Source organism: Marmota monax, unplaced genomic scaffold (genome assembly GCF_021218885.2).
Source record: "Marmota monax isolate L192 unplaced genomic scaffold, Marmota_monax_Labrador192_F-V1.1 WCK01_AAM20220418_F8-fsc00051, whole genome shotgun sequence".
NCBI lineage: Eukaryota > Metazoa > Chordata > Mammalia > Rodentia > Sciuridae > Marmota > Marmota monax.
The window spans coordinates 196,933-211,222 of NW_026695202.1; the positions used below are offsets into that span (position 1 = coordinate 196,933).

At 37.2% G+C, this 14,290-nt stretch overlaps 1 protein-coding gene across 5 annotated transcripts in view; it reads left to right on the top strand.

Annotated features, from left to right (window-relative positions):
* Nucleotides 1-14,290, top strand: part of Ano4 (anoctamin 4) — a 191,340-nt gene that overhangs the window by 103,643 nt on the left and 73,407 nt on the right. For all 5 annotated transcript variants that reach the window (XM_058574231.1, XM_058574230.1, XM_046429758.2 and 2 more), the window contains 3 exons: nucleotides 3,765-3,871; nucleotides 11,615-11,670; nucleotides 14,070-14,191. In XM_058574231.1, coding sequence (XP_058430214.1) covers nucleotides 3,765-3,871; nucleotides 11,615-11,670; nucleotides 14,070-14,191 — 285 coding nt within the window. The remainder of the gene's footprint in view (nucleotides 1-3,764; nucleotides 3,872-11,614; nucleotides 11,671-14,069; nucleotides 14,192-14,290) is intronic.

The following is a 14,290-nucleotide window of genomic DNA, read 5'->3' on the forward strand; positions in this document are numbered from 1 at the left end:
AGAGACTTTAAATATTTTCACTGAGCATCCTTCATCTCTTTAAAGTATCTCACTGTAGAGTTGTATCGTATTTGTTTATCCTACTCTTCACTGATGAATTATTAGGTTATTTCAAGACTTTTTCTATTATAACCCATGCCATAGTGAACATTCTTGCACATCTGTCACTTCCCACATGGGTAAGTATATTTGTAAATTTCTAAAAGATTAATTTCTGGGTCAGAGGATATATAATGAGGACATGCGGATTTTTGGTGAATCTGGTCAAATGACCTCCATAGTTTGTACAAGTTTTCCTCCTCAGCAATATATAGGCACAGAACTGAGTTTATCAGCCCACGTTGAGCCCTGCTCAGAATCTTGGGGCTCCAAGTCTTATATTGGCCAGAATTTTTCATCTTATATCATGTGTATGCATGCATGCATATAAGTGCAATCTCATTTGTGTTATTTGTGGCTAAGAAAAGTATAAGAATATGATATAGGGAAATATCAGTCTTCAGTGCTCCTTCTCATAATCCTCCTGTTGGAAACAGTGACAGAGAAAATGAGACTGCTCCATGCCCCACCAGAAGAGCCTTAAATGTGCAATGTTAAGGGAATGGCTCTGTTGGAAGTTGAAAGAAATGGAGAGGACAGAAAGGGCTCCAAGAAGCAAGAATAGGGTCAAGATTTAAGGAGATGAGATACAGTTCCATAGCTCCTAGACTGGCTAGTGTCCTCCAGAAATCAGCTCTTTTGATTTAACTTTAAGTGTTTGTCCTGTACTTTGCCCTATGCTAGTGCTATAATACAGAGATGGGCATGGCTGATATGTGCCTTCAAGATACTCATACAGACAAGGCAGGAATATAGGCAGATAATTTTGATATAATATGATAGAAGCGACAGTAGTGGTGACAGCTAATTCTGGGAGCCTAGAAATGCCAGTCAGAAGGCACAGCACTGCTTGTTGTCTCACCTAATTATAAGAAACCCCCAAAGAGTAATTATAGTGTTATACCTATTTCACAGATGAGGAAACCAAGATCCAGGAAAGTTGAGGGATGACCCCAACACCACAGAGTAAGTGGCAGTGCTGAAGCATAGACTGAGGTCTGTCTCACTTCAGAGGCTTAAGAGAAAGCAATGATGATGTTGAACACATTGAAGGCTTTTAAGCACATCTCCCTCTTCATCCATTCAATGGTTTCTTCTTCCTCCTCTGGCATAGCACCACACTGCATTTCAGGGTGAGGATGGGGTGTGGAGCAAGAGCTTTGGAGGGAGATATACCCTGAGCTGAGGTTGCAGGGATGCATGGAAACAAGAAGAGCATTCCAGGCAGAGTTCCTCTTGGGCTGACCTCAAGCAGAGCCAACCTGCAGGAGGCTCTGATGTATAGAGAGAAGCAGGCAAGTGGGGTGACTAAGAGGGCAGCCTCTGCAACCAGATCCTGATTTGCCCCTTGGCAGATAAGTGTCTTTCAGCACATCCCATAACCTCTCTGATTCCTCACCTGTAAAATGGAACAAATAAGCCTCACATTGTGGATAGTTGTAAGGATTTAATGAGTTTGTGCATTTAGGGTGTTTAGAATAGTGCCTGGCACATGTCCCCTATATGTGTTCTAGGCTCCAGGTACAACCTAGATATAAGGAAACTGAAACAAGATTTTGGAGCAGGCCCCTAGTTCTTATTATGGAGAACCATCACACATGGGCTCAGAAGATGAAAAGTGGTACTATAAAAAGAGAAGGAAGCAGAAAAACATTTCATGGAGGAGAGATATAGGCTTTTAGCCCCAAATTGTCTCATCAAGCATAATCGTGCTTATCAGCTTTCAGTTATCATCTGAAATTGTTAGTCAAAATGGGCTTTTTATTTGTTGTCTATTTCTTTATGACATCTTTATTTGGTATTAAAAGGTAATGGCCTATCCCAAATAAGGTGCAAAAGCAGAGAAAGATCAAATAAAAGGAACTGCACTCGATGTAACTCTTGGTTTGTTTTTTTTTTTCCTCTTCCTTTCTGATGTCATAAAATGTCTTCAGAAAACCCAAGAGAAAATACGAGATAAATGCTGCAGCTTCCTTGTTTACGCACACAGCATTCATCTCTCACCCACCACGTCAAATCACCTTTCTCTGAGGGCAATATTTTCTAAGACAACCCAAGAGAAGCAAAAGTGGGAGGAAAATACTTCTCCCAGGGATCAGTTCTTGAGATGTCCTTTTGTCTTCATATTCTCCAGCCTTTCTCCCCTTTATCTGTCATTCCACTCTCATGTTCTCAACTCTGTTCCCCCAAACTGAGCTCCATGCCTGGACCACCCTTCCTCTGGGCCAGTTTTATCTCATCAATTACAATTAATCAGCATCCATCTTCTCCAGAAAAATGTGTGACAGCTATTTCCTCAGCGTAAACCCAAGACCTCACATATCCATGTGCCAGCTACTCACTGGACCCCAGGGCTACAGCTTGCTGTCCTGAGTGAACCCACAGTCCTATGTGGGAGAAAAGGCATGAAAAAGGAGGTCAAGTCTACCTTTCTCTGCCATAGGCGCATGTGAATTTTGTTTATGGTCTGTCTTACCCGTTAGACTGTAAGCTTTTCTATTTTGCTTGCCAGTGTATCATCAGTACCTTGTGGAGTGCCCTTTGTAACTATCTGATGAAGAAATGAATACAAATGACAACATAGAATGACCAGTCAATCAATGTGCTTGCAAGGCAATAAATAGTACAGAGGAGGGAACACTGCATTCTGTGAGGGACAGGAAAACAGTTGGAGCGGTGGAAAGCTAGAGGAGATGATCTCAAAGCTGGATTCTGGGGTGGTGGTTATTAATATTTGTATGTCTTTTCATAGAGTCTGACTTATAGGCGGATCCCAATAAAAATTTACTGAGTTGATAAACTTTTAAATTTTAAGATGCAATTACACTTAGTGTTGCTAATATTCTACCATATTTCACATTTCTGCATTTCTGGGACGAGAAGACACGGCCATTTTATGCTAGATTACATGACCCTAGAAACTCTGTCTGTTACCTAGTAGGGTAGGCACACCTACTAGACAGTCCAGTGTTGTGTATATGAGTGTGTGTGTGTGTGTGTGTGTGTGTGTGTGTATGTGTGGCCTATGAGCCATTTGAAAGCTTTAAAGACTGGCTAGGCCACTGGTTAAATGGTTAAAAACATGTCTTAAGTTTATACTTAAGTTTATGCTACTGGGTTCCCTCCAGTAGAGACCATGGGAGAGTGAGGGACAGAGGTGATTTCCAAAAACTGGCCCCTCACCTCACCCCTGAGCCAGACCAGAGTTCATTACCGAACCTCTATATCCACCACTCAAGCCAGTTTCAAATCTAAAAATTCCTGGAGAACCACCTGATTATGACATGGGAAGAGGCAGGGGTAAAGGACATGGAGATAAAAACCAAACAAATCTTTAGTTGAATTTATTTCGTGACCTTACTAAGCAAAAGTGAAAAAATAAGACCTATATTTGTTATTAGTTCGTTTTAAGGTTTTATAATTTCATATATCTCCAGCTCCTTCCTGGCTTAATGCTGTTACTGCTCAGAATTCTGAGAACCAAAACTGCTTAGACTCATGGTCCTACTGCTTTGGTGCCATCTCTGGGCTCTCTCCTGCTGTTCCAGACATACCCTTTAGGATGGCTTCAAGATACCTCCATCCGAGCAGCACCCAATGATAACACATGAGATCTCTCACTGCCAATTAATCCTCAGCTTTGTGTTTTCAATGTGTATGTGCAGCTTCATCATCCACAACAAAGACACTTTCTTCAACAATGCCACAAGAAGTAGAATTGTACATCACATTCTGCAAAGAATAAAGTACGAAGAAGGAAAAAACAAAATCGGTGAGTGGCATATGGAGTATGACATACTACATTTAGATTTGGAGATTAGTTTTCCTCCTTTGATGTCATTATTTTTGAGTCAATTCTAGAAATGCTTATCATTTATAAAACCTCCATTACTTTGATGAGTTGTTCGTAAGTGTAAAATCTTCCTAGCATCCTTATGTATCTTCTCTAAAAAGCACATCATGTCATTAATCTAAGATCATGGAGAATTTCTCTCAATTCCACAAATATTTATGGAGTGCCTACCATGTGCCAGGCACTGAGCAAGGAGTTAGGGAGATGAGCACAATTCTACTCTGGAGATTTTGTCCAAGAGGGTAGAAGGAGAAAACAACAAACAGGTAAATATAGTAAGTAACATGAAGAAATTAAAATGGGTGGTTACAGAGATAGACTGGCCAAGCTAACTGAGATTGGGGTGGTCAGGGAAAACCTCCTGAGGACCTGAAATCTGAATTGAGGTCTGAGTGATAAGGAGGCAGCATGGGAGGATGGAAGGTTCCAGGCTGAGGGAGTTGTCACACTTAAGTTAATTCTCCAAATAATCACCTTCCCCATGAAACAGCCTCCACAATTTATATTTTAGGCATTTTTATGAGAATCTTCCCATATTAAATTACCAAATTTCCTGCCTTATTAAACAGGAATTGTGTGTTAGAAAGGTTTGAGAGGCTTAGTCCCAACAAAGATTTTACTGATACTTTTAATAATGACCTATATCCGTCTGGATTCAATAAAGAAGCAAAAGCACATATAATCTGGACAGGGAAAGTTTAATATAAATAATTAACTATGACCAGAGATTGGAGTCATGAAAGATTGGCTGGTCAAGGGAACGCTGAAGAATAGAAGAATAGTAGAGATTAGCAGTTTCCTCTGACAAAACTGAAATCCAGACCCTATTGGCAGGGGGGCAGCTGGGCAAAGGAGTCTGGTGGAGACCTGTTGGGGGGTCTGCTGTCTGGAGTACTGGGGGATCTACCTACAAGGGTCAAAGAGAAGTTGCTCATTGGCATATGTTGCTCCAGTCGCGCTGCTCTGTGAAGCCACCCACAGAGCTACTCCCTTGAGGAGTGTCATGTGCTGTTGGTCACCACATACTACAGGAGCTGGGTGCTATAAAAATGGGTGCAGCAAAAGCCTGGTGAAAGATACCAGTATCAGGAAGAGGAACTCCTTCCTCCATCAGTTAACACGTAGAGGTATTACCAGTTGATAAAGTAGAAATATTTACAAGGTCCAGCTCCATTACTGCAAAGCACACAATCAAGATGCATTTGGGGCTAAAGGGCACAATACATTGATAACTGATACATAATCTAATGCTCTCATGGGGCAAAGCTGAAGGATATATACATTGGAATCAGGAACCTCAGTGATCTCAGCAGGTTGGTACTCTAGGCCAAATCTAGCAAGATGACATTTAACAGTTTGTAAATGTAAAGTCCTACACTCAGATCAGCAAAACAACTGCCCCAGTACAGTGTGGGAGAAATGTTTCTCAACAACACCATGAGAAGAACAGATTTGAGAGTTAAGTTGAATTCAAGCTCAGTGTGAGTCACTAGAATAATGAAGCTGCCAAAAAAAAAAAAATCTACTTTGATCCCAAGCTGCATAAATTAAAATAGAATAGGGAGAAATAGATAGCTACCTGGTCTAGATCCAAATACACCTGGAATATATATTCAGAGAAAGTCGGTGCAGGTGCATGTAGAGAAATAAACCTAATGTAGATCTTTCATAACTTGGATGGTGTTGTAGTTGAACACATCACTTTCTCTCTATGGAACTCATCCATCCTTAAAATATACCCTCTCCATAAAGTCCTCTGTGCCTATCTAACTTAAATGAATTCTTCCCTCTTCTGAATTCCTATGACAATTATTTTTGGAGTGTTTATTTGATGACTTTAATATTATACAACTCTTCTTTTATTGTCTACAATTGCTTTCAATGACATTATGCAAATCTACCACCTAAAAAGAACCACTGCCAACATTTTGCATCCAAAGTAATTTAAATATTAACTCCTACACTTTTTTTTTCAACAAATTTGGATAGCATGTATACCTTTCTACCATACTTTATTTTTTTTAGTTATGAACATACTAGAAAACAAGTGAGTGAATATCAAATTATTATGGCAGTAGCTATTCTGGATTATTTCATAAAACACAAATAACTCAAAAGACAGCACCTTTACTAACACTGATATTAGCATTTGCAGTCTACCTTGCAATTCATGTGCCAAACTAGTATGCTGAAAAGTTACTACTGAAAACTGCTGGTCTAGATAAAAAGCTCCAAAACTATAAACAAGCTGTCTTATTCATCTTTTCATTATCATGATCTAGCACAGTGTCTGGCTTCTAGAAAGAACTCAAAAAATGCTTGTTGAACTGAACTGAAAATATTTTTTAAATGATTGCTGTCTCCCTATGAGTATCCTATACAATTGCCAACTGTACTGTGAGGCTATACAGCAATTATTATGGTATAATAATATTTGCATCTCAAATTGGGAGCTGTTTTTACAGTTAGACAAAAGGAGATAAAAGGGCAGAGACAGTGTTTTTTCAGTGTTCTGAAGGAGCACTGAAGTATAGTAAAGAGATTCTAAAAGCTTCTCTGATTTGATGAAATGAGGTGAAGGATTCTCTTTAAAACCTTCAGCACTTCAATAAGGATGAAATTGAAATATGACTAATTAGATATAACCATTCACAGAAAAAATTATTAAGCCAAGATTATGCATTATGATTAAAAATGTAGAGTAAAACTACAAATGGTCTCTTTACTTACTTCGTTGTCATCTTTGGTTTCATAAATTAACAACCTGGAAGTTGGAAAAAAATTCAATTTCTTGATAGAATTAATGTTTATCCAATGTTATTTTCTGCCTGAAACTTTCTGTCATCTTGCATGAGCCAACATTGATTAGAAATAACACAAAAATATTGATTTGTAGACATGATTCATAAGGGTGTTTTAGTGGAGTATAAACTGCCACTATGTAAGTTTTTCAAACTTACTCTGAATTTATTGCAACTGTGAAAATCAAACCTGGTAAAGCTCACTTTAAAATAGAGCAATTAATAACTCAACAAAGATTCATTGAGCAACATGTGTGCATACAATAAATCTTGAAAGGTATTTGTATTTTCAAAATGTGTGTTTTTAAAAGTGAAGTTAGTAAAGTCGTAAACTTTAAATATGAGCTACTTTATCACTTTGCAGAACTTGGTAAGTTATGATAAACACAAAGGTTATCATCAGAGTCTCTTATTATGTCTCTGTGATCCTATTTTTTCTAACATCTGGGATATTTGAAATGTATCAAGGACATACATAGAATATTCAATAGATACTCCAGGAAATCAAAGCTTTATACATAATCAATAACTAGTTCATTAATTACAAAGATATTTCTTGAGGGCTTCCTCTGTGCTAGACAAAATACAAAGCCCCACCAATATTTATCTTTCAACTGTCTTTTTTGGATATGTACTATTACTGTCAAGCAGTTTAAATATATCAGTGTGTTGCTGTAATTTAAAGTACCCAAACGTTTGATTGACCCTCCATCAATAAGAAGGGGGGTCATGCTTGTAGGACTTTTCAGTTATGAAAACCCCTGGATTCTGGTCAGTATCTAAAATATAGAGACCATTCTTCTTATAGGCCACTTGAGAGATATCAATCTAACCATCATCTTTGAGGTTTGCTTTAGGAAGTAACATAAATCTTGACCTGAAAGTAACTTTAAAGAGCAACATGTTAAACTTCTACTTCTGGCCAAGGTGAAAGAACAGGCATGAGATTTATTCTCCCATCTGAAACAACCAAAAAAGGAAAAAGGTAAATTATATGACACAGTTAGTTTCAAGACACTGAACATTAGGAAACCCAAATCAGGGATCCTTGGAAACAGAAAACAAATGAGCCCCACAACTGACTACCTTTCAATTGACAAGGAAGGAGAATCCAGGCAAAGCTGGGGAGATTTCAAGTTGAGAAGATGTTGCTGAGAGTCCCGGGAGACCCAGGCATCTATAGCTCACAGAACAAAGTTCTAGAAAGTAGAGTTTCCAAGATCTGCAGACATGACCATACAAAGGCACAAAGGTTAACTTCATTGCAGATTTCTCACTTTGAATATAATCAAATTAGATTACAATAGAGCAAATCTTTAAAATATTAAGAGAAAAAAAAAGTCAACTTAGAATTCTATACGGGTGAAAAAAATCTTCCCAAAAATGGAGGTAAAATAAAGAATTTTTCAGACATATTAAAACTGAAAGAATTCATCACTATAAGATTTCTCCTATAAGATATGTTAAAGATGTACTTCAGGAAAAAATATATAAATATTCTTATGCTTTAAATATCATTAGTAGATAACTGACCACTTAAATCAAAATAATAACACTGTAATGTGAGGTTTATAAAGTATGTCAAAGTAAACTACATGTTATCAATAGCTTAAAGGTTATAAGGGAAGAAAAGCAGCCTCCAATTTCATGGGACTTTCACTTGAAGGTAGACTGTGATGAGTGAAAGATGTGCTCTAAACTCTAAATCAACCACTATCAGAGCAAGAACAAAGAGTGATGGCTAAAGAGCCGACACAGATAAATGGAATCATGAAAAATAAGTAGTACCCCCCCAAAAAAAACCCATAAAATAAGAAAAGAACAAATGGAACAAGTAGAAAACAGTGTGGTCACAGACTTGTATGTACATCTAAAACTATCAGTGATAAGTGGTCTAAAGACCTCAATCCGAACACCAGAGATTAATACATGGAATAAAACACAGTCTAAGTTATTACTTCCTGCAAGAAGAACACCTTAAATATAAAGAGACAAATAGGTTAAAAGTAAAAGGATTGGAAAAGATATGTTACTATAATGAAAAGGAAACTTAAGTGGATATACTGATGCCAGAAAAGTAGATTTCAAAGCAAAGAATATCACCCGGGACAAAGAAAGTTCATTTTATAATGATAAAGAAAGTTAATCTATTTCAATTCATTAAAAAGATGCAAATCATAAAATAAACAAATAGATAAGTTGGACTTCATCAAAATTAAAAGTTTGCTCTTTAGAGAAAGATTTTTAAGAGAATAAAAAGAGAAGCCACATACTAAGGAAAAAAATTCCAAAGCATATATCTAACAGTATCTAAAATATATCAAAACCTCTCAAAACTTGTTATAGATTTGAGACTGTAGCTCAGTGGCAAAGCACTTGCCTACCATATGTAAGGCATTGGGTTTGATCTGTAGCACCTCATAAAAATAAACAAATAAAATAAACGCATTCTGTCCATCTACAACTATTAAAAAAAACTTGTTATAAAAAATTTGCAATGGGCATAAGATTTAAACACATATTACAGAAGATATGTTGGTGGCAAACAAGCACATGAAAATATTTTTAGCAACATTATTCATGAGGGAATACAAATTAAAGCCACAATGAAAATCACAACACACACATTAGAATGGCTGAAATGAAAAGGACTCACCACTCCCAAGTGTTGATGAGGATGTGGGAGAACTTGAACCCTTGTCCACTGTTAATGAAAATGTGAAACTGTACAAACACTCAAGAAAACAGTTGGTGTTTTCTCAAAAAACTAAACACATACCTGCTGTATGATCTAGCCATTGCACATCTACGAATTTATTCAAAGAAAAAGTGAAGCCACACATCCATGCAAACTTTTACATGAGTATAATAGCAGCTCTATTTGTAATAGTCCTACGCTAGAAATACCCCAAATGTCCATCATCAGGAAAATATATAAAAAACTCTTACATACTCACATGAACAAATTGTTATATACCAGATGATGGAAGCTACACAGCAAAAAAGAGAAAGAAACTACTGACATTTATAACTGTATGGGTAAATCCCAAAATAATTATTTAGAGTAAAAGAAGTCAGATGAAAAATAGCAAATACTTATTGACTACATTTATGTGGAACTCTAGAAAATGCAGATGATTGATAGTGAGAAAAAGCAGATCAACGTTTGCATGGAGACAACGTGGGGAAGAACGGCAGACTACTAAGTGGCATGATAAAACTTTGGAAGTTTGATGAACATCTTGGTTGTGTTAATAGTCTCGTGAGTATATATGCCAGAATACATCTAATTATACACTTCAAGTGTGTTCTATTTATTATATCTTCGTTATAACTCATTAAAGCTATTCTTTTAAAAGATCTATGTATCTACCTACACTCCTATTTTATGGATGAGAAAATTGAAGCCTGAGGACAAAGGAACTTTTCCAAAGTCGGACCATTAGTCTAATGCAGAAGAGTTAAGTTTTTCTACAATGAAGCTTCTAGGTCAAAACAGAAGAGCTTCTGACTTAAAATTATCCTTTTTTTCTTTTAAACGACACATTGATCTGCTTCTCTCTGTGCATTCCCTTCTATGCCAAGCACTGTACTAGATGTGCTTCATTGTTTTTTGTTTGAAAACTGATTTCCAAAAAGCTTCTACATAGCAATGGAAACAATCAACAAATTGAAAAGACAATCTACAAAATGGGAAAAAAATATTTGCAAACCATATATCTGATAAAGGGTTAATATTCAAAATATATATGAAACTTACAAATAGCAATAGCAAAAAAAAAGATAACCTAATTTTAAAATAAGCAAAGGACCTGAATAGACATTTTTCATCTTCCTAGAGAAAATGTGCAAATGGCCAACAGGAATATGAAAATGCACTCAACATCACTAATCATCAGAGAAATGCAAATCAAAAACCACAATGATATCATATCACACCCATTAGAATTAGAAAAGCTGTTATCAAAAAGATAAAGAGTTAAATATGGTGAGAATGTGGAGAAAAGAAATCTCCCATACACTGCTGGTAGAAATGGAAATTGGTGTAGTCATTGTGGAAAGGTATGGAGGGTTCTCAAACAATTTAAAATAGAATTACTATATGACCCAGCAATTCCACTTCTGGGTACACGTCCAGAGAAAGTGAAATCAGTATGTTGAAAAGACATCTGCACCCCTGTGTTTATTCAGCATTACTCACAATAGCCAAGATACAGAAACAACCTACATGTCTATGGACAGATGAGTGGATAAAGAAATTGTACATATACACAATGGAATGTTCTTCAGCCATAAAAAGAAAAAAAATCCTGCCATTATGACAGCATAGATGAACTTGGAGGATATTTTGCTGGGTGAAATAAGCCAAACACAGAAAGACAATACTGCATGATTTTACTTATTGGAATCTAAACAAGTCAAACTTTTGGAAGCAAAATAGAAAAGGAGAAACAGGAAGATGCTGGTCAAAGGGTACAAAGTTTCACTTATAAAATGAATAAGTTCTGGGACCTAAGGTACAGCATAGGTGGTGATGGAAATATTCATTAATTAGATTGTTGTAATCATGATAGTGTATTATGTATATCAAATTATCACACTGTACACTTTGAATCTATTCATTCTTGACAACTCAATATTTAAAACAAACAAACAAACAGATTTCCCAGCAATTGATCCCAATTACCTAGCAGATTTCAAAGTTTTCTTTTTAAACTGTTGGTCACCCCAAGTAGGTTTGAATTTTTTTAAAGCCTGGATTCTTTTTTTTTTTTTCCAGAAAGTACTGATCTTGGTAGTCTTGAGAATTGTGAGGATCTAAACTCACTATTAACTGGAATGGGCTTATTTGTTGCTTTAGGTCTGAATCGCTTGCTTACCAATGGCTCCTATGAAGCTGCTTTTCCCCTGCATGAGGTATTGTGCTGCATTTTCTTCTTATCTTCCTTTTAACTTGTTACTAAAACTGGCTTCTAGGGACAGTCATCAATTGAGTTTGTTGCTATGGCTCAGAACTGTAGATATTTGCTTAGAATGAATTTGATTTGTTTAATGGGTAATTGGGGAGGGTCTATCTGCATTCTTTTATCTCTCCCTCAGCATAGATTTATTTCTCTATGTCTTTTTCTATAATTGAAAGAACACTTAAGAGTCATTCAGCATGAATTCAGAGGAACGGCTTAGGGACTATAAATCATGCAATTTAAAAGTCATTGAAAATTTGCATGAGGCACCAGACAGAGAGGGAAATGTTTTTGAAATAGTCTTTGCAATAAATAAATTTGTAGGTATTCCTTGAAAGAGTGGTAGGAAGTCATTTTGCAAAGTTTCCAATAAACAAAGGGTGATAAAGGAAATTAATAGTATTGTATTCATCATTATAAGATATGTATAGATGTTGATATTTTCCTTATTTACTTCCTGGTCTTTGTGATACATAATGACTTTGAAAAGCATAATGGTGAGCATGCTTAATTTGGTTTTCCAGTAGATCTTGGATTATCTAACCCAGAATTCTATACCTGAGTTCTCTCATGATTATTGAGAGGTTATTGTCATTTTCACAGTGTTAAGCTCTACCATGTACCATCACTATAGAACACAGAAACTACAAGACAAATGTCCTAGCCCCAATTCTGTGCAAACAAATTAACCAGGTTGAAACTGTTTGCCAATAAACTTTGGAGGACAATTCCACCTCTCCATAAATGGCAAGTCTTCCCAAAATGTACTTTTTATTTGGCTTATAATTGTTTTTCTCTTGATTTTGAACACTAAGAGGATGTCAAAGGTGAGGTAGAATTTTTAGAACCATAATTATTAAGAAAACTAGAAGCTGTGGTCTGAAATGCTATTTACAGATGACTGAGAGACATTTTTTTTTTAATGTTTCTTTTAGGTTGACCAAAGCAATCATTTTGACACAAAGGTTTACAGAGGCCACATGCATGTATTTCTGAACTCTGAAGACAGATTTTCCCCAAAAGTTTCTGTGTAGCTTCCTGTGGTTATAGGCTGGCTTTGCCTAGAGAATGTTTCTATGGGTACCACATTCTCCCCACTCCAAGCCCTTACCCCTGGTACATATCCAAGTAATGGTGGGCAGATGTACAATGGCAGGGGAGTAGATAGCCTGGCATGAGGACATCCAAGCAGAGGCAACTACAAAAAACCCACAGAGTAACTTGTGGGAGTCTCTACAGAGTAAAGCCCTATATTCTATGAAAAGAAAATTTCCAAATTAGTAATAACAACCACAGTAATAATACCATTACTGTTTTAAATTTTTTGGGTGGAGGGTAACCAGGGATTGAACTAAGGGGCACTTGACCACTGAGCCACATCCCCAGCCCTATTTTGCATTTTATTTAGAGACAGGGTCTCACTGAACTGCTAAGCGCCTCCCTTTTTCTGAGGCTGGCTTTGAACTTGTGATCCTCTTGTCTCAGCCTCTCAAGCTGCTGGGATTACAAGTATGCGCCACCACACCCAGCTCCCTTTTTAACTTTTTGCTCTCAGTTTAATTCATTTATATTATTCGGCCTCACAACCACCTTCACAGGCAGGAAGGACAGGTATTGTTGCCCTTGTTCCATGTTACAAATCTATTTAAATAGAGTTTGAGAGAAAAGTTCACCCTCCTTGGAATCACACAGTGAGTTGGTGGTTGAACTGAGACACACCCACTTTCCTTTATTCCCACCCCTTTATTCTTTCCATAAAGAATGGGCTTCTCAGGCTAATGTGAATAATTCATTTGCCTCCAAAAGTTTATTTTCTGTTGGTCAAACTACCATTGCCACAACTGACCTCAGAAAAACAACCAGCTCTCTGGCCCTTGGTTCCCTCATTTGTTGAATGAGGACGTTGAATTTGATTTGAATGATTAGAATCCCAAGGTGGCTTCCAGCTTTCACATTCCAGGATTTTCCTGTTGATCAGGCTGTGAAAAGGCTGTGGCTATGGCTGTTGATACCAATTACTTTACCTTGAGTGAAACAGGGAAGAGATCTAACCACGCTTGGTTCTAAGACATTGGGAAATCAGGACTCAAGAGTATTGAGGGGGCTTGTCCATGATCTCCTACATAAAAAGCAGTGGGACTGAATCCGAGCTCAGTTGAAACCTGCCTGATGTTTACCAGATGTCATTATCAGCAAGATGACATCCAGATTAACCAAACTATGTCCCTTTTAACAGAGAGGGCTGCTTTTTCCTTCTTCTCACCCCTGTTGCTACTCCTGCTAATGTTACCCTCAGCGTTTCCTTGTGGCTGTGTGGATATCCCCTCATTGGCAATGGTGTTTTTATCCCAGGGAAGTTACAGAAGTAAGAACTCCATTCGAACCCACGGAGCTGTGAACCACCGGCATCTACTCTATGAGTGCTGGGCTTCCTGGGGCGTGTGGTATAAATACCAGCCTTTGGATCTTGTCAGGTGAGTTTTTAACCAGCTGCAAATAGAAAGTCTTCACTGAAAGATGAGCCATCACGGAGGGAAAAAAAAGGTTCCGAAGTGCAGAGTTCTTGCTGCAAT